At 44.5% G+C, this 21754-nt stretch overlaps 1 protein-coding gene across 1 annotated transcript in view; it reads right to left on the bottom strand.

The window, feature by feature from the left end:
* Positions 1–4085: 4085 nt before the first annotated feature.
* LRRC56 (leucine rich repeat containing 56) overlaps positions 4086–21754 on the bottom strand; it is a 594120-nt gene continuing 576451 nt past the window's right edge. The window contains exons 14-15 of the mRNA XM_086958939.1: positions 16556–16925; positions 4086–6076 (exon numbers count right to left, since the gene is read on the bottom strand). Of these exons, the coding sequence (XP_086815065.1) occupies positions 5887–6076; positions 16556–16925 (560 nt within the window). The 3' untranslated portion in view covers positions 4086–5886. The remainder of the gene's footprint in view (positions 6077–16555; positions 16926–21754) is intronic.

Below are 21754 nucleotides of genomic sequence, written 5' to 3'. Positions count from 1 at the left end.
ATACTATGCATGGGCTTTCCAGGTGACAAACTTTAGAATGCTCGTAAAGACCCCAGATTGATCCATAATAGGCTCTATGTTTTTGGCTATGTTAAAAGAAAGTATGGCTTATGTAGATGGCTTCCTTTTTAAATTTGGGGACCCAAAAAACTTCAAAAAATGTAATTAAAGGTATTACAATCAATAGCGAAGATATGGTACCATATCAGATTTTTTATTTATTTATTTATTTTTATGATTTATAGAGCGCCTGGTGACGCGTAGGCATCCCCGCGCTGTAGAGTTGTGAGATCCAGGAGAAGGAGGACCGGGTGAACTATTTGGGGAACAAGAAGGTTTTTAGTTTTTTCCGGAAGAGGGCGTGACAGGGTTCCAGACGCAGATTGCGAGGAAGTGCGTTCCATCCTGCCGAGCCTTTGACCGAGAAGCGACGGCCTCCGGTACGAGCCTTCTTAAATTTTGGAACTATGGCCAGATGTTCGCCGTCAGAGCGAAGTGTTCTGGGGGCTTTGTAGGGGGCGACCAAGTCTTTCAGGGCGGCTGGGCCGACACCATTGATGAGTTTATGGCTGGTGCACAGGGCTTTAAACTCTACTCGCTGGCGAACAGGAAGCCAGTGCAGAGCCTTGAGGGCCGGTTTGGCAGAGGCTCTGGGAGGGAGGTTCATAATGAGCCTTGCCGCAGCGTTTTGTGCCCGTTGGAGTTTGGCCAAGGTGAATTCCGGTGCGCCAAGGTAGACGGCGTTACTGTAGTCAAGCCGGGCTAAGATGAGCCCTTGAACCAGAAGTTTCCTGGAGAGGGGAGGGGGGGGGGGGGGAGAGGGAGAATTTTGCGAATTGACCGCAGGAGGCCAAAACATGTTCCAGCGGTCTTGGCTGCCTGGGTCTTCATGGAGAGGTCCGGTTCCAGCCAGACTCCTAGTGTTTTGATTTCTGTTTTTGGTGTGGGTATATCACCAAAGGAGTCCGGCCAAACAGAAGGAGGGATGGAGGACCATTTGTTGCCCAGAAGCATAATTTCGGTTTTTGCACCGTTCAGCTTCAGGGAGGATTCGCACATCCAGGTGTGAATATCCTGGAGACAGCTCAGCAGGCTGTCAGGGTGATTATCCAGGTGGGAAAGCGAGACGACAAGTTGGGTGTCGTCTGCATAGTTAACTATTTTTATCCCGTAGGGGGTCACGACATCCTCAAGAGGGGCCATGTAAACATTAAACAGGGTGGGACTAAGCGAAGACCCCTGAGGAACTCCACATGTGAGTGGGAGGGGGTCTGAGCGAGAGTTGCCGTCCCACACCTGAAATGAGCGACCGGATAGAAAGGAGTCAATCCATGCATGTGCTGTTCCCACAATTCCTGCCCTGGCCAGGCGATGGAGAAGGACACGGTGATCCACCGTATCAAAGGCGGCACTGAGGTCCAGGAGGATCACTGCCAGTGATCCTCCTGAATCCAGGATGCACCTTGCCTCCTCGATGACGGAGAGGAGGGCAGTGTCGGTGCCCTGGCCGGGCTGGAATCCTGTTTGAGATTGACGCAGGATTTTGTTGGTCTTCAGTAATTGGGAAAGTTGCAAATTAACTAATTTCTCCGCCATCTTGCTGATACAGGGAAGGAGTGATATGGGTCTGTAGTTGGCCATATCGTCCGGGTTCAATTGGGGCTTTTTCAGCAGGGCCTTGACGACCACGTTCTTCCAATTGGGAGGCACTGTGCCTTTGAAGAGAGAGATGTTAATGAGATCCCTGATGATGGGGGCTATGCTGGGAGACACAGTTTTTAAAAGTCTAGTCGGGGCCGGGTCAAGGGGAGAACCGCTTTTCATTTTGGCCAACGTGGAGGTGACCTCAGTGAGGGAGACTGCTCTAAAGGAGGACAGCCGCGGGCTGTTAGTGCAGGCCTCTATATCAGCATGATTATGAGGGCTGATAGTAGGGAGGGAGTCCAGTATCCGCGAAATTTTTGAGTCGAAATAGGTGGCTAGGTCGTTACTTCTATCCGGGGGAGAGTGGTAAGCAGCGGAGGCCGTAGGAATATTAAGAAGTTCCTTGACTATCAGGTAAGATTCTTTAGCAGAATTGGTGGCATTTTTTATTCTATTATCATAGAATGCGGCCTTAGCTAGTTTGAGGGCCGATTTGTAGCGTCTTACCGAACTGTGGTAAATATCTTTGTTACTGTGATGACTTTTGAAACTAGATTACTACTCATATTATGCCCCGATTTGGGATTCGCCAGGGACTCCGGAGTGCCTTAATGATAAGCTGGCGATACCCATAAAAAATGCGGATCTAAGGATCTGGGGGGATCTGACGCTCGACGGGATTCTTATGTCTTGGCAAGATCTAAACGTACTGATGAAGGGTAGTCTTTCCAAGTTTAAATACATACAACTAAAAAGATGGGAACACAGTAGAAAGTCGGCGTTGGGAGTGGGAAATACTTTAGAGGAACAACTGGTCTCAAAACCATCAGGAAATAAGGAAGTCACATTCTGGTATTGGGAAATACAGGATACCATGGATGGTGATTTTAACCTGGCAGAAGAGTTGTGGGGAAGACACTTGCCGAGGGAGCAGCTACAGAATATTTGGCAAGTATCAATGCGCACTCTTTACTTTGTTATCAAGCCTGCTTTTTTAAAGAGGAACCAATTCTTCTCACTTCACAGGGCATATATAACCCCAGAAAAATTGTCAAAGATGGGGAAAGAAAGCTGAACCAGTTGTGCAAAATGTGGCCTGGAAAAGGCATCAGATGTCCATATGTTCTGTCAATGTCCGGCAATCAGAGTGTTTTGGGAAAAAGTGGAAGCAACTATATCAGGTATTTTGGAAATTAAGGTAAGCCTATCATTGGTTATCTTTGGGGTAGTGGAAGGCCTTTTGGGATTTCCGAGGGACCTATTGTTTTACGCTATTTTACTTGCCAGAAGAGAAATCTGCTGTAAATGGGTGGGAGCTGTACCTCAGCAACATTCGGACTGGCTGGAGTCCCTCCTATATATGGCCAGGATGGACGTACAATGGAAAGAGTATAAGAGGAAAGGTTTTTGGAAGCCCTTGGAGATATGGAGTGTGGGTCGGGAAAGACTGTAGTAAAATGTGGTGAGTAATGAGATTACATGAGGATGTAGGAACTATAACTGTCGAATGATTACACCTGGAAAAGCTCTCTTGTCTGCTGCAGGACCCCTCCGTTTCGCTTTTAAAGCAGCTTCAGGTGTGAAGTTAACACTGGGAGAGAGAGTCAGCCTCGGAAAGCATCATGCTCATTCTGTAATGTCCATAAGTGGTTGGTTTCTCTCTTGAAAGAAGGACGGAAGGAATGGACATTGTTTCTGAGGTGAATGAGGACAAAAAAATAAAAATTTAAAAAAATAACTAAACAGTTCACCAAGGATCATGTGGCCGCTACAAAAGGAAGTGGAACTCTCTCCCCCACAATCTCCCACAAAACAAGATCATCCGACCTTTATGTACCGTATAAGAGGCATAAACCTAAAAGAGTGGAGTTTTGTTTGGTACATCATGAGGTTTTCGGTTATTTCTGCATGAGAATAAAGCTACATCTCCTATGAGTTACCGTAACCTGTTATTCTTAGCACAGTCGTTTAGCAAACTCAGCACCTTCGAGTCTTTTGCTGCAACTCTTGCCAAGTCCATCCCTTGGCGCCAACTGGTTTCCCACTGAGATGTATACATGAAAATACAAAGGCCTCTGTACAGGCTGTGGCTGTCTTCCTGGACCGTCCAACAAGGTGACTGGCAAATAATGACTAATTTCTGGTTTAAGAGGCAGCTAGATACTTGTTTGAGAGAAAAGCCCCCCTCACGGGATGAAGAAGAGGGCTGAAGTGGTAATGAAACAGACAGCATAGGTTTAGTCAGCAATTAGCAGAATGAGCATTGTTAATTTGGCCAAAATTCTAATCACTGCAACATTTGAAATGGACTATCAATATACAGAGATGGAAAAATATGCTTCATATTTACAGTAACTCAAGGATGACATGCAAACTTGAAGGGACACATTATAAAGGTAGGTTCCTGCTGTGCTGAACTTTACCTACAAGAAACAAAGCACTTTGTGAATTCTGTCGCTTATTTAATTAAAACACGAATTCTGAAAATTACATAGTTGCAAAATTTATATATTAATGTCATACAAATATATTTTGTGAACAACCATTTGTGCTTAATTCTGCTTGAAAAGTATAAAAATATGGTTACATTATACTGAAAGGCTTTTGTGAACGTGGTATCAGTAAATTTGTGAAAACATTCAGATTCGCTCAATTTTCAGTAATTATATTCAGTGCAATTTTTTTGTTTCACAGCAAACAGTTCTCTGCAAAGCAACTCGTGCTCTCGTTCGTTACAAAGACAAACACAAAGTAAACAATAATGCGGCCTCGTATTGTCACATGCGTCTCATGTATAAAGGCATTTTTCATACACATGAAATTGGAGAAGACATTGATTTAAACTTGATGGCAGATCATAGTTTACATTGGATTTTTATTTCATGTGGACCGGGTATCTAAAGTATGATCCCCTGCTCAAGCTGCACATGCAGTTTAAGGGCAATCTGCTGGTACTTGTCTGTTCAACACTATAGCAGCTCGAAATTGATACGCCTTGTATCTGGCGAAGTAGGCTCAGCCTACCCCTGATTGGTGCGGCTTCTCTTGGTATTCATGATGTATGCTCCAGCATGTACTCTACAAACAGATGACACAGCTAGATCCAAGATGGTGAGCACGAGGTGACGTAGTGTTAGCATTGCATGTGTGTGAGTGCACTGCTAACACCAAGACATGTCTACTGATCAATGCAGGGGGTCTGGCACACAGTGCAAAGGACACCTTTACTGTGAAACAGAAGAGAGGTCCTCGTCGCAATAATACACATGAGCACACGTAGTAGGCAGTGTACCGTAGTGAACACACAAACATTCGGACACACCTATATTCCATGGAGGTGCTGACAGTTTAACAGGTGGGCAATCCTGATAACTGAAACAGGCGATGACAAATCCGACAGATGCCCCTTTGATGTTTGATACCCTTCTTACTGTATGCAATACACCCTTACCAAATCTGTATAGTATCCAGTGATAGACAGTTGAAACAATTTCCATGAAGACAGTCTGTTATAATACATACAATTCTAATGAAATGTATTTCGAAAGAACACAAAAGGAGTTAATGGTGGATGTAGGCACATTATTTGCAATTGGACTAGTTTGTGGGACATTTTATTGAGAACAGACATTATTCTGTCTTCCACTGTACATACAACATACAATTGTTACAATTTACACGGATTGGATGTATTCTTACATTATCTAGCTATCTCGTCTGAATGTGGCCATGGAAGGCCAAGCGTGATTGTGGTCCCATTAATGGCCAGATGCTACATGTCGTTTCCTACACCTGCTAACTTTTCATCAGTTGGTAGAAGGGGGCAGTTCTGGGAACTGTCCAGACCTGAAGCCAATTTAACGAGAAAAAGAATGAATAGACGTGAAGAGCAAACAAGGAAAGAAGTCTGCCTTAGAAGGAGGACGAGCACAGTTGATAGACAAAGAAGAGAGGCTAATGAAGTGGTGGCGGGATGAAAATAATGGTAAGCGGCTTTGAATAAGAAGAAAGGTGCACAGGGTTTAACAAAGAGAATATATTAAATGATTGGGTTGACGGAATGTCACAGAAAAGTAGACTTCAGCATGTAAGGTAGTGCCTTTCCAAAGACACTACTCATACCCATCGACAGCGTGGTATAGCATCTGACTCACAGTCACTGGCGGGACCACAGCGGCCTCAACGTCACTTAGGCTTACGGTGACACCATTCAGTCAATGGTATGGCTCCAGCTTGGTTGTTCTAGGAGTTTGTGGACTTGCTAGGTGCGGTCAGGAGTGCGGGGCGGTTGGGTAGTCTTTGTAACACCCCTTTGGCTGTCAGAGGTCGCACAGTGTTCAAAAGGGTCACCCTTTCTGGTGTTCGTGTTGACGAGCGGATGACTGGCTGATGTGAGACGATGATGTTTTGGGAACTCTTGTCAACCGGAGACCTTACCAAAACAAACAGGAGATTCTGTTAGAAGGGGTTAAGCAGGAGGTTCAGGAGAGTGTCATTTCTTAACACAATTCCATTTTCAAGTACAAGTCAAGTTTTTTGACAAAACAAAAATACAACCATGATAAGATATACTGTATTTATAAACAGTTAGCTAAGTAGAATTTGGGTTGTACTTACAGGATGGCATACCTACAGTAGTTAATGGAAAGAGAGAAGTAAGACCCTTACTTGGGCTCCTTGACTTCACGCCTTGCTCCGCCACTTCTGAAATGCAGAGCTGAACCGTATTAACAAGGATACGTTGCAGCCCTGCGTTTCTCCCTGCCCTGGCGCTAATTTAGCAGCCTAGCACCAACACAGACACTCTTGCACCATAGTGCAAGGGTGCCTTCATTGTGGTGAAGATTGTTTATGTACAGGAAGGAACTTCCTGCACATAAACAATCTGAAATGGTATTTTGTAACTTCTATGTGTGATGTTTGATGCAGCACAAATAGAAGTTGCAAAACGTAATTTTTTAAAATATTGTTCATGTGCAGGAAGGGACCCCTTCCTGCACATAAGCAATCAATGGCTGTTTGCTGTTTTTAGATGTGCTGCACAAAGCAGCACACATGGAACAGCAAAAACGAGGCGAAATTACCAGGTTTTCCCTGGTCTTAATTTTGGCGCTGCCCCATATTTACAAGGGTGGGGTAAATATGGGGCAGCATCAAAATTATTGGATGTTGTGATGGAACGCCCTCCACAACACCCATTGCCTGTCCCTTTCACGCTAAGTATAACGTGAAAGGGTGCCTTATTTCAAGGCAGCGTTACGTTAAGTGGCTTAACGGTGCCTTGCAAATAAGGCGAAGCCCCTATCACCATCAAAATGTCTGAAAAAGTGACGTTGCGCTGGTCATAGGGGCTTGTAAAGAGGCCCCTATATGTTAAAAGAATGCCTGTGGAGTGGAGGTTGTTTAATGAATAAAGTTACAATTTATTGTGGAACACATTATGTGTGAAAGATGCTGTGGCCACCTGTGGTTTGTGAAAAGGGGCATGGCAGCCTTTGTCTCATTTTATGTAAGTATTCGTTGATAGTACTAACAAGACCCAGGAAGGTCCTTCCTGGGTGCACTTTTCTGACCTTAACTCTAATGACTAGTGATCTATCATCTCGAATCCTGCAGTTCAGACTCAAAGCTCTGGGGGCGTGTCAACCGCACCGAACAAAATGGTGGTGTTTACTTGAGCTCTGCTTCATCGCGGAGATACAGCGGAAAATGTTGGCCGCTTCCTGACCAAACCCTGCTGTCGGGTGGCCATGCGCATCTCCAGCTTCAGGTGGCTCTCGTCTACTGTGAATTTTAGGAGCGAAGCGTCTGCCTTCATCTGTATTTGCCGCAACTTTGTTTCCCCTTTGCAGGCGGCCGTCATTTTGCGTGTGCAACGCCCGCGCTGCTTGAGGAGATTTTCACCACACAAACACCAGTTCCTGCTGTAATTATGTCTCCCCGGTAACTGTTTGTTGACTGCCATGCTCTTTTGTGCTGTTTTATAGTATTTGTGGCTGGACAGATATCTACCTATAAAAAAGGGGGCATTTCGGAGAAATTACACTTCTGGCATTCCTCATGTATTGTCTTCGTCAATGCCAGCTTTATCGATTATCTGGAGGACTGTTTAACAGCATTTTCTTGCCCTAAGGCCTTTTTCCTCAGGACCATCTGCCTCTGAATCTACCTCTCATACCTATGTGACCTCATGTTCATCTTTGGGTGTGGGGACCTCCTTCTATAAGTTAATGTGCCAACTGTCATGAGGTGAAGCAACAAAGGTATACTACCAACAAATTTGTTACCAACACAACATTTATCTGGTTTTGTGATAACTCCTTTGGGCTGGTGTTACCAATTACATTCATATGTTACCTTCACTCCCACTGTTTTTACCCTCCGTTGAAGTTGACTAGTCTTGAATTTTTCTCACAAGTGTTTCACTTCCGGGAGGTTGTGACTTGTTCGTCGTTGTTTTGTATTTACGAGTTTGCTACTCACATCTGCATTTTCTGCTGTTTTTTAGTAGTTATCTATATCAAATTGTGAGACAGCTTCACATTCACATTGTCACATACATCATTGAAAAATGTTGTCTATGGGAAGAACCTCTGTTCTTAAATATCATGCTCACCCTAGGCGCCAAGTGTATCTTGTCAAGATGGCCAAAGAATCCACCTCGTTCACGAAATCTTCTTCGTCTGCTGCCAAACCGAAAAGAGCCAAGAATGATCATCAATCTCCAATTCAATCTATTTCCAAACCGGTCTTAGATTCAATCTAAGTAGAACTGCATGCTTTGAAACCGTTCATGAATGCTACCAATGAAAAATTACAATTGACTGAAGACCGATGGATCAAAATGGAAGGTAAAATGACAGAAATGGAACAACGTATAAGTAATCTACAAGATGTGACTACTAAAATACCTCTCCTAGAACAAGAAATTCATAAGCTAAAACTTCACACTGAGTACTTAGAAAACCGCAACTGAAGGAATAATCTTCATCTGTATGGTTTGCCCAAAAATGCAGAAGGTCCGAATCTCCTTTCTTTTCTGAAGAAATTCCTGGCTGACCTTCTCGACCTTCAGTCTTCGACTCCCCTCAACATCTAACGAGCTCATCTTCTTGGTCGTTCTTAACCTCACTCTACCAAACCGCTTTGCATAATTATGCGATTTCATGAATTTACTGACTTGATGCATGTTCTCAAAATTTCCAGAGAAAAACATCGCCTTGTTTGGTCGGGTCATAACATCTTCATCTCACAGGACCTTTCTAATGCCACCAATGCTAGGCGCAAAGAATTCCAAGCCCTCCGACCACAAATGAGGTCTCTAAATATCCGTGATGGCATTTTTACATCCTTGTCGTTGTAAAATCACTCATGAAGGTGTTTTGAAGATCCTCTGAAGTTGAAACAATGTCTGCACTTTATTTCTAGAATGCCTATGGTTACAAATGTTCAATTTCCTTGAAATCTTGTATGCGTTTACATTATTAGTAGGGCTGGGCGTAGTTTGCGAAGTAGCCCTTCGTGAAGCTACGTAAAGTGCACTTCGCGAGTTACGCGTAGCACCACGCGAGCTGCGTAGTAGCATGTTCGCACTGTGCAAGATGCCGTTTTCAATGATTACACAGTGCCGGATGCTTGTTCGCACTGTGCAATCATTAAAAACGGCATCTTGCACAGTGCGAGCTGTAGTTTTCTGCCGCTCGAGGAGATTTTAATCGAGCGGCAGCTTTCTCAACGCGGACTGGTAATTTCTCATCGTGAGCCGTCACGAGCATACGCGACCACTTGCAATGAGAAACCAGACCTCAGAGCGATGAGAATCTCGCAGGGAGGTTTATTTTCCACGCTCGCGATCGGCAACTTGATGTTGCTGATCGTGAACGAGGAAAGAGTCTCGCCAGGATGTCATTTTGCCTGCTCGCGGTCGCCAACTTGACGTTGAGGACCCAAGAAGCAAAAAATTACTGCTGCACTACGCTACACGTGTTCGCACTGTGCTGTGTGCCGTTTGCGTAGTGAAAAGTTGCACAAACTTCACAAACTACGCGAGCATAGCGTAATGCTTTGCCCAGGCCAAATGATTAGATTGTTACGGTTTTACATTACATTAATACTTTGTGTTTTGGTCTTTAATATTTTTCATCTCTTTATAATGGTTTATGCAGTCTAACTAGTTTTCTTTTATGCTTTTTTTACTCCCTCTATGCTTCACATTGTCATTTAAAAAAATATATATTTTCTTCTCCTCTTCCTCTCCGACTTTCTTGGTTGCTGTTCTTGTTCATGTGTGCAGATACGTACGGTTTTTGTATTTCTCTCTGCACTCTACAGATCTGGTTTTCTGTCATTGATCTGACTTTCCTTACTTTCTTTCCTTGATCTGTCCCCTTTTCATTGTATCCTTTCTATTCTTTCTGCATTTTCCCTATCCCTATAATTTCTTTGTCAATTCCTTCTTTTTCTTACATCTACAAACCTTTCTCTTGTGTTCCCATTTTCATTGACCTTCTTTTTCCCTTTCCCTTTATCACTTTCTTCCTTTTCTTCCTCTTTTTACAACTTCATATGGGTTTTCTTTCCTCATCCTCTCCTGTTTTTTTATAATTCTTTGGTGTTGTCTTGTCATTGATATATGGTGTTTTATTTGTTCCCATCGTTGTTTTTGCAGTGTGTCATCATTGTTCCTGTACCCTTGTTTTTACCGCGATACATGTTGAATGTTGCGTAGTGGAACGTTCATGGTCTGGGTCACACTGTCAAGCGTCAGACGGTACTTTATCATTTATCAAAATTAAATTGTAATATTGCTTTTTTTGCAGGAAACCCACTGTAATAATATTAAATCTCTTAAACGTAAACGCCAATGGGTGGGTCAGGTTATTTTTTCACCTGCGGTTAATCATAAGGGCGGAGTGGCAATCCTTTGTCACAAATCTCTAAAACTTCAAATTTTGTCTACTGAATGTGACACAAATGGACAATGGGCAATACTTCAGGCCAAGGTTCATAATAAAATGATCACTTTTGTAAATATTTATGGACCAGTTAAACCTGACCCTGATTTCTAAAAATATCATTAAATTAATATGATCCTCCATTACCAAATCCCAATATCATTGTCGCTGGAGACTTTAATAATTGGCTTGATCCTTTTTCTGATAGAAAATCAATTTGAAAATTTGAAACCTGATAAGACTCATAAACAATTTCAGTCTGCTATTGCCTCTCGTCCATTATTTGATTTATGGAAGACCTGCAACCCTGATAAATATGAATTTACATTTTTCTCAAATGTACATCATACTAAGTCGCGTATTGATTATATTTTGGTTTAAAAGTCTCTACTACCCTCTGTTCAATCTTTAGAAATTGAATCCATTTTTATTTCTGAGCATGCCCCTGTCTCTTCGTCATTTGACCTATTCCTTACCAATTCCAAACATGCTCGATGGAGATTTAACAATTCACTTTGTCTGACCAATCCTATATATCTGAGGCTACTTCTTTTATAAAGGAGTTTTTTCTGTTCCATAATGCTTACGATACTTCTATACACAATAATTGGAATGCTTTTAAGGCATCCTTTAGGGCTTTCACCATTGCATACAAGGCCAAAAAGAAGAAATTATTGAACTCCCAATATCTCTCTATCCTCAAACATATCAAATCTCTTGAACACTCTTTCTTCACATCTAATTTTCCCACTCATCTCCGAGACCTCAATAGGGCAAGATCAGATTTAAATGGACTGCCCTAGATGGAAGGAAGTTACCACCTTAGGAAGAAAAGCAGCCCTGGTCCTGAGGACCATACTTTCAACATGTACGGTCAGAAACGGAGGCTTTGAACTCAAAGTCTGAAGCTCACTCACCCTCCTAGCCGAAGTGATAACAACAAGAAAGACCCTTGAATGTCAGCAGTCTCAAAGGACAACTATGCATACGTTCAAACTAGGAACCCATTAAAAAAGTTAACACTAGATTCAAATCCCATTGGGGCATAATAAAAGGAGTGGGGTGAAGCATATTTGTAAGCCCCTTAAAACTATTGGAGACTTAAAAAGAGACGGCTGATCAGGCAAACAAAGAAATGCTGATAAAGCCGACAAATATCCTTTAACAGTGGCCACAGCACAACCCTGCTCGGCCCAATGAAGTGAAAAACAAAGAGCATCAGAAAAATGAGCTTTTAAGGGATCAATAAACTTCTCTCACACCATTTAACACATTTTGACCACCTGTAGGAGTAAACGGACGAGGTGGAGTGTTGCCTGGCCGATTAAAATAACATCCACCACGTCAGGCGGGACAGAGAAAGAATTCAGGTTGCCCCATTCAATCTCCAGGCATGAAGGTGCAGGCTCTGGAGGTGAGGGTGTAGAACCTGCCCCTCCGACTGCGAGAGGAGGTCTACCCTGAGAGGGAGACGGAGCCGAGGGTGCGACGAAAGGTGAAGAAGATCTGTGTACCACACCCTTCTTGGCCAATCAGGGGCGATCAATATAACTTGGGCCCGGTCTTGGCGAATCTTCCTCAGAACCCGAGAAATCAAGGGTATGGAAGAGACGGGTAAAGGAGTTGTGAGCTCCAACTCAACTGAAACGCGTCCACAACACTCCCTGCTTCGGAAACTCTAGACTGCAGAATGACGGGCAGTGCGCGTTCTCAAGAGTGGCAAACAGGTCCACCCGAAGAGTTCCCCACATCTGGAAGATGTGTTGAACTACCGCCGTGTGAAGCCCCCACCCGTAATCGGCTGAGAACTGCCATCTGAGACTTTCAGCACGTACGTTCAGCACCCCGGCCAGATGATTTGCCTTCAAACAAATCCGATGGTCCTGAGCCCAGGACCAGAGCCGCAATACCTCTCTGCAGAGACGGTATGACCCTACTCCTCCCTGCATGTTGAGGTATCACATCGTGGCAGTGTTGTCCGTCAGGGAAGGGAAAAAGGCCTTGAGCGCCAACGTATCACCCACAATTCCAGAAGATTAATATGAAGCAATATTTCCTCTGGAGACCAAAACCCCTTGATCTCCAGATCCCCCAGATGAGCATTGCACCTTAGATTAGAGGCATCTGATATCACTGTGGCCACCGAAGGAGGAAGGTGGAAGGGCTTTCCTTGAGACAGATTGCCCTCCACGCTCCACCAAGACAGATCAGCTGCAGCTTCTCTGGAGATCCTGAACGACTCCCTGATATCTCCGTTGTACTGATACCACTGCCTGCGGAGGCACCACTGAAGCGCCCTCATGTGCCACTGAGCAGGCGAAGGACCATCAGAACCAGAACAACCGCTCCATTGTAAAACAAGGGTATCATTTCCTGAATGCCGAGAATCCTTGCAGAGGTGGGAAATCTCGACACACAGTGGTATCCAGTACTGCCCCAAAGAACAGGTTGTGCTTTGAGGGCACTAGGTGAGACTTGGGTACATTTATCGAAAAACCCAATTTGAACTACAGCTGAGTTGTTACCTGCAGATGATGACGCACCATCTCTGGTGACTCCGCCTTCAGAAGCCAGTCGTCCAGGTAGGGGAAAACCTGAATCCCCATCCTCCTGAGATGGGCAGCCACCACTGCCATCACCTTGGTGAAGACTTGAGGTGCAGTAGTAAGACCAAATGGAAGTATTGCAAACTGGTAGTGATGCAACCCAACCGTAAATCGGGGATACTTCCTGTGCGACTTCAGGATTGGGATGTGAAATACGGATCCTGTAAACCAATGGACACCATCCAGTCCTCTTGCTGCAGCGCCTGAAGAACCTGCACTAGGGTGAGCATCTTGAATCTCTCCTGCTTGAGAAATAGATTCAAAATTCTGAGGTCCAGGAAAGGACGTAACCTGCCATCCTTCTTGGGAATCAGGAAATACCAGGAGTAGCATCCCGACCCCTTTCCTGCTCCGGAACTATCTCTATTGCACCTTTTTGTAACAGGGCAAGAACCTCCTTCTGAAGGAGAAGTAAATAGTCCTCCGTGCAAAACCCTTGGCAAGGAAGGAAAGGATGAGGGAATTCCCGGAAGGGAAGGGCGTACCCATTTTCTACCAGATCTAAAACCCAAAGGTCCGAAGTGATCAATTTCCAAACCTGTAGAAAATGGGTAAGCCGGCCTCCCACGGGACCTACATGATCCAGGATGGCGGAACTAGGGCTGCTTTCCTGCATTACGCCCGGCTCCACGAAGGCGACCTCTGCCTTTACCTCTATAGGACTTGTACAAAGGGTTTTGCTGTTGCTGCTGCTGCTGAGGCGGTCTGAAACTTCAAAAGGAAGACTTCCTGAAGCCTCTGTATCGTTTATAACCATAACCTCTCGCCTGAGACTGAAGACCTAAAGACTTTGCCGTGCCCTTACTGTCCTTAAATCTTTGCAGGGCAGAATCCGCCTTTTCTCCAGAAAGTCTAGACCCATCAAAAGGTAGATCAAGAAGGGCAGCTTGCAAATTGGGAGAGAACCCAGTAGACCTCAACCACGCATTTTTTCTTTTTGCAATGGATAAACCCATGACACTGGCAACAAAATCTGCCGTGTCCAGGCCAGACTGGATGACTTGGCGAGCTGCACCCTGAGAGTCCACCAACACCTCACTCAGATTTCCCCTGTCCTCCTCAGAAAACTTAGGAAGAAGATGTTTGGCAGAGTCCATTAGGGCATGAATGTATCTACCCAAGAGACAAGTGGCGTTGGTAGATTTCAGTGCCATGCTAGCTGAAGAAAAGACCTTCTACGCAGACTGTTCCAGCTTCTTGGAAGCCCTGTCAGACGGAGCCTGCGGAAAAGCCCCTGTAGACAGCTTTGAACAAGAAGCCTGCACCACCAAACTCTCCGGAGAGGGGTGAGATGAAAGGAACAGTGGATCCCCAGGAGCAGGTCTATATCTTCTGGACACCGACCTTGAGACCGCAGGAGCAGAAAGAGGGTTGCGCCACACATCGAGGATTGGCTCAGTCAGTGCATCATTAAAGGGTAAAAGTGGTTCAACTACCGAGGGTGGAGATTGAAGCACTGCTGTAAGAAGATTAGGCTTATACTCAGTCATAGGGAGCTGCAAATCCAAAAGTTCCACGGCCTTCCTAATCACAGAATGGTACGGTGCAACCTCTTTCGATGGGGAAGCCTTCTGAAAAGCAAAGTCCCACTCTGGAGAAGAAGTCCACTTGCCTCACACAAGTCCTCAAAAACATCTTCTGTGTCATACACGTCTTCTTCCTCCCTCTCTTCAGCCTGGTACTGATCCTCCTCTAATAATCTCTGCGCTTCTCTCCTCAAGCGCACCTTATGCTGCGGCGTCAGCGGTGTCACATGCGGCATCGATGGCTATGGGAGCAGAGTCGAAGGAGGATCCACTGTAGTAACCGGGGCCAATCGAATCCGAGAAGCTTTACGGGATGGAGCCGGGGACTGCCCATACAGCGTGAACATCTTCAGAGCCGGGAAATGCCAGGACGGCGTAGCCTGCATGAAAGGCACAAAGGGGGCCTGTGGATACTGGTGAGGCACACCTAAATTAAATGCCAAAGGACCCATGGGACCCGAAGGTGCACCAGAGGGGTATGAGGCCCTGGCAAACACGCCATACATTGCATTCAGAAAATGCGATAGATCCAAACCCGGCACCGGAAACTGTGGATATTGAGCCAGTTCGAGATCCAAACAAGGCACCTCTGGAGTCAGACCTGCCGGAGCTACAGGCGGAGCCGCGGAAACCAAAGGAGCATCAGCCGTATTCGACACACCCTCTGGAGTTGGTGAGAATCTCGGTGCCGGTGATTGCTCCGGAGTCCCCTTGTAAGATGGAGAATGGACCTGAGTCACCTGAGGAGACACTGAAGGAGAAGGAGAGACAAAGTCTTTCTCGACGTTGAGGAGCAGGAAGTGACCTCGACACCACAGTCTTCGACAACTGGCGCCGAGAAGCATGTCTCCTCTTCTTCTTATGCTTTCTCTTGGAGTCATGCGACATCGATGACTTGGACTTTGACCTTTTTCGACCCCTTTTTTCTTTTCTTGCATTGATCATATGCAGCTTGGCCTCCCGTTCCTTTAGAGCCTTCGGGTTCATCTTCCTACATGAAAAACAGCCCTCGACGTTGTGGTCAGACGACTAACCCCAAAGACAGTCTTCATGCGGGGCAGTGATCGACATATGACCCCCACATTCTTTACAAGGGTTAAAGCCAGACTTCCTCGGGGAGACATGCCAAAACAGAGAAAGATACAATCGAAATAACAAAGTATCTAGTCGAAAGTATGGAGAGTACCAGAAAAAAAAGTTCGCGTCAACAACGCGGAAAAAAGGGAACTGACGTCATCACCCCAACGTGGTCCTCTTATGTCTCCAGTGACGTCATGCGGAGCCATGTGCGGAGCCATGGCATTGTGAAGACCTCGTCGGCGTGGGGAGCTAGTAACATTTTCCGCGGAATGCTGGAGCAGGGGATATTCATAAGGTGAGGAATCCACAGACAGATGTATTAATCAGAAACAAATTATTAGAACAAACGAGAAGAGTTTGAAAATGTGTGTTAATGCTGAAAACATCGAATGATGTCCAAACAGCTGAACTGCCTCAGAGAGACAACTGCTAGTAGAGTTCATTCTGGGATAGACAGAATCTTAGCTTCTCAAAGGCACAGGCAGCCTTTTTTATTCCAGTCTAATGTAATCCCTACAAACCTCCTTTTACCCTTATTCAGCACTTTATTATGTTTGGACATGTTAACTTTGTGTACTCTCTTTAGGGAAGATTGTGGATTATATGTTAGGGGCTCTCACACATAGCAGAGAAATATTCTAACACATGTGGCTATTAATGGTTATCCTACAATAGAAAATAGGTATTGTTACAGACAACTACATTTTCACAGTTATATTTGTAAAATGATGTTTAGATCACATACCCAATATTTGGCGATCTATTTGCTATTGGCCCAATAACTGGTCTTCTGGTAGTCGTTTCAGCACCAACCACTGCCTTTCGATTTTCTTTTTGCCTTTGTACTGAAGGCTCTGAGCAATGAGGGGCACTAACAACATCCAAAAGGGCAAATACTTCATCTGCCAGTTCAGTTCGATTCTCAGCTTTGTCCTGTGACGTCACTACTGCAGTGCTTGTTTGACTGGGTACTTTTAAACGTCGTATCCTAATGTCAGGAGTCCTGCTGGAACCTTGAGTTGACGGTGGAGAAGGGTATTTTGGAGTAGCAAGTAATCTTGAATAGATGAGGGCAGTTGATGGCGGGCTTTCCTGGGCTTGTGGAGAAGCTGACACTAAAATATAAAACATGTACACTAACTATTCATAAACTATTATCACACATTGACATCATCAGTTACAAACCATTTCTTGACACATCAAAAAAAATAGTGCAGAAAATAAAATGTCAAATGTATTATCTTTTCCTGCTTCAAATTTTTGCTAATTTGTTTACATAACACTTCCAGATGTTATAACAGGCCCTTAGCTCTTACATATTTAACTGTACTTTAAGTAGCACAAGTCGGTATTCAGATATAATAAAAAATAGTGCTTTTTGAAAAACTGATTAAAAACAACAAGCTGGGCCCTTATTACACATAAGGCTGCACTTTTCCTGCTTGTGCCATGGCACACCTTTGAATAGGTGCGCCGTACGCAAACAGGGAAAGTGCACCCTATTACAGAGAATGCGGGCAGTGCGTTCAAGTGAAATACGGAGCAGCTGTTTCACAGCATTGACTTTGAGGAGGGATTAAAGATCCCTTTATAGGTGGGTGCAGTGAGTGACTGCACATGTCTGCAAGAGGGTGTCTGGGGGGACCCACTTCCCTCCTCTAGAGGGCGGCGATCCGGGGGCACACTGAAAATGCACCACCTTTTGGTAGAGCACTTTTAGGGAGGCTCATGACAGCTTCTTTGGATTTGCACCCACGTCAATAATACGGCGCAGGTGCAGAGGCAAAGAGATTGCATCATTTGCATGGGGACATGCCAGAGTGATATGCTGTGTGCTGCGTATTTGACAACTGCATCAAGAAACTCCTGTGTGCTGGACGATGGACGACTGTGCAGATTAAGACCGCAGATACTATGGGGAAAGAAAAGAAACCCCCATATGAGGAAATTGAAGCACACAAGGACCTTAAATCACTCTTTAAGAATGTTAAGGTACAATTTTATTGCAGTGGTGATTGATGGTTCAATTAGAGAATATATGTGACTGATATAATGATAGCTCTCCATTTTCCTTTTTTAGCTTCCAACAAAAAATTAGATCAAAGCAATCTTAATATAATCAAATGTTTTCCTTACAATCAGGTATGTTTAAGAAAGGTGAAGGGTTATCTTAATGTTTCGAAGTTATGTTTGTCACTAAAACAGATAATGTAAATATTTTTAATACAGAAATACCTGGTATTGAATATTGTGACTGGCCATACAAGTCTTGTTCGTAGGTTCATTGCCCCAAGTAAGATCCCTCAGGAATTAGTCCCTGAGGGAGATTGAACCACGTAGGCATGGCACTGGAGTGCTTGGGTGCAGCTATAAAAAGGGATTGAGCCCTTAATATTGGACTGATGGACACTTTATAAAACTCACTTAAGGGAGACATATCTCAAAATAATTCATGCTGATTGATCGTATCGTATCGTAAGGGGTGCTTATATAGCGCACTGACACCATGGGTTTCCTGGCGCTGGTTGGTAGTAGAGGAGACAGAGAGACTAACCAGTTTGAGGGAAAAGCCAAGTTTTTAAAGATTTACGAAAGAGGATCAGAGAGTTAGAAATTTTAAGAGAAAGGGGAAGAGAATTCCAGAACTTGGGGGCCAGGTATGCAAATCTCCGGCCTCCAGATCTGCAGAGCTTGTAAGAGGGGACAGTCAAGAGGTGAAGATGGGAGGATCTCAAGTTACGGGACGGGCAGTAAGGACGGATGAGAGATTTTACAAAGATGGGACAGGAACCAGCCAGAGATTTGAAGATAAGGCAGCCGATCTTGAAGGCTGCCCTAGAGGCGACAGGAAGCCAGTGGAGTTTGACGAGGAGGGGCCTGGCAGATTGCCACTTCGGAATCCCTAAGGCCAATCTCGCCGCCTGATTTTGGACCACCTGTAGTCTGCCCATTGATGTTTTAGGCAGACCATGGTAGATCGAGTTGGAGAAATCTAGGCGGGAGAGGACGAGGGCCATGATGACCTGCAGGAGGGCATCAGGTGTAAAGAGATATGCCACTTTCCTGATCCTGCACAGTTGGAAATTGCAGGACGAGACCGCGGTCCCCACCGGCGGCCCTAGGGATAGAGTGGAGTCAATAGTGACCCCTAAGCTCTTCACCGAAGCCACGGGGTGGGAGAGGGGCCCAGTTCCACCGGCCAGAATTGAGGCCCCCAGAAGGTGGGGCTCTTACCAGGAAGGAGGAGCTCCGTCTGGGTTAGGTTGTTTGGAAATCATTTTACTTCAGTTTTTGTTGAGTATTCGGTACTATTTTGCGTATTTATCATTAATTAGGATCTTTTTCTTCCCAAAGTCCTTATTGATTGGGCTACAGGATGTATGTGTTGTAAGATCTAATGAGTTCTGTCTTGAACTGGTTGCCTAATGGTATGATCCATGTAGTTATGTCATTAAAGCATTATGAAAAAAACTTGGGTTCTGAGAAACTATGAATGTATGTGTATTAAATTAATATAGATACGATAAAAAATCTCTGCCTAATGGTGAGTGACGGGTGACGGTACTGTTCTGTGTGCTGCCTGGCAAGAGGGCGGGTGATTCAGTGCTCTATAGAGAACTTGGAGAAAGTGAAGCAGTTAAACCCGCAGTAGGAGGGGCTATTTTTAAAGGTGATGGTCAGCATGACATGGAGACCGGTGTGATCCCTCAGGCAGGCTCCAATTTTCAGGAAATTGCTAAGGTCTTTATTCTGTCGGATTTGGTTACTAAAGTTTTTGCTCAGGGGGCTCTTGACCCCTGTTTGCTCCAAGGAAGAAGAAGTGCTAGTATGAGACCCAAAGGGGTTGGAGGTCACACCAACAAATCCCTCCCCCTCACCTTGTTTGGAGGTAACATCTTCACCTTCGGAACCCGGGTTTCTGTATTGGGGGACTCAGCGGGATGCTCTGGACAGCGTTCCTCGCAGCTGATTAATTCTAATACTAAAGAGGCGGCCAGTGAAAATGCCTCCACCTCCACTTTAATAGCTATCTATGTGCTTCTTCAGCTCCATAGGGAGGAATATATAAAGGATTCCCTCTCCCTGACAATGGCACATCTATAAACGCAGGTGGTGCTGAGAAAGCTGTCTAGAAACATGAATATTATCCATATCCAAGTTGGGGATCTAGAGACATCGCAAGGTTATCTCAAGGAAACCATCAGAGACGTCAAAACAACAGTTTGTAAGCCCGAAATTCGGTTGGATGGACTCGCTCCCAAATTAGAAGATCTAGAAAACAGAGGAATAATCTTTGGTTCTGGGCATAACAGAGGACAGTGAGGGAGTTGATCGAGAGGTTATATTGTTTGTCTCTTCACAACAGCCTTTTTCTGCATTGAATGACTTGGATATGGACTTCATGAACCAGAGGGCATACTGTTTTCCATTTTGGCAATTGAAGAATGACATGGCTGCTTAATCTTAATCTATGTGGGGACCTTTATTTTGCAGTAATTGATTTTCCAGATGGCCCATTCCCAATCAGATGCAGTGCCGTGGAGTTCTTCATCGGGTCTGACCTCAGTCATGTGATTAGACAGAGGCACGATGCTAGAGACTTCACAACCAGATCTCACCGCTCCAAAAGATTGGTGCAACACTCTTCCTAATGCCTAATGGAGCCACCGAATTTGAGAATAAATATTGAAGTTCATGCGTACTTATGCCAGGATGCATCTAAAGTTATTGAGCTGCTAAAAAAATGGCAACAAAAAAAATGACTCACTGCAAAGTTAAGAGGCAACATTGTGACTCAAGGTCTCACTTTTATACTTTGAGCTTCTTTTGGAAATTCTTCTTTTTTCAGCAGGATTATCTGCATTCATTCCAGTATGGGTGTTGTGTCGCAATCTTGGTTGCACCCAGGACAGCTTTATGAGTATAGTGGCAGTAACTGCTTGTGTGAGATCAAAGGATCAGTAGTACTTAAGATTGTTTTTCTGTTTTCTTCCTTTCTTCTCTTGGCTTTTTAGTTTTTCTTTAACTTAATTTTGGTATCGGTATTGCCTGTGGGCATCTCAGGTGTTCAACCTTCTGTATGATGAAGGTTTTTAGGAAAACAACAGTGGTCCCATGCACAGGAGAAATAATAGCACAGAATAAATATAGACACAGTGGAAGCTATATTAAATAATGACTTGTCCAGCCGGACAGAGATCCAATTTTTACTTTCAACAACGAATGCTCTGAAGAGATACCTTCAACATTTCCATAGAGAGGGGCACAAGCCTGTACCCAAACATATACAATTTGGCATAGAGAGGAAAGTAGTAAGAGGATAGAACAGAATTTTTAGGCAGAAGCTGTTATTTCCTGTGAATATTACAATAACAGAAATTCCATTTTACACCATTACTCGCCTAACATGGCAATATGTACATTTCGCAGTATATGGTGTTTTAAAAGTCGATGGCGTTTCGATCCCATTTAAAGAATCACAGGGATCATCATCAGGACAAAATATTGCCTAATTATTACAAGCCATGATAGCCAGGGGGTCAGCCTGACCACAGGGGGTATTGGCCAGGTGTGGAACGGCGTGGTTTTGGATCCAAGGGCGGAACTAGCAAGATGTTGAGTTCCGTGGATTAAAGAAAGGCCAGGGAAGCTATCGCAGCCCATTGAGGAGGCTCCTTCCCCACGGGACCGAGCATAACACTGGTGCGCCGCAAAGTACTACCTGCCGTACCGCGGGAGACTGATCCCCGCCTTTTCTTTAATCCATATTTTGTCCTGATGATGATCCCTGTGATTCTTTAAATGGGATCGGAACGCCGTCGACTTTTAAAACACCATATACTGCGAAATGTACATATTGCCATGTTAGGCGAGTTATAGACTCGTAAGCTAATTAAAGAAGAACTCCATACACTTAAACCACACATTATTTATCTCCAGGAGA

Source organism: Lissotriton vulgaris, chromosome 2_1 (genome assembly GCF_964263255.1).
Source record: "Lissotriton vulgaris chromosome 2_1, aLisVul1.2, whole genome shotgun sequence".
NCBI lineage: Eukaryota > Metazoa > Chordata > Amphibia > Caudata > Salamandridae > Lissotriton > Lissotriton vulgaris.
This window is presented reverse-complemented; position numbering and strand designations above follow the sequence as displayed.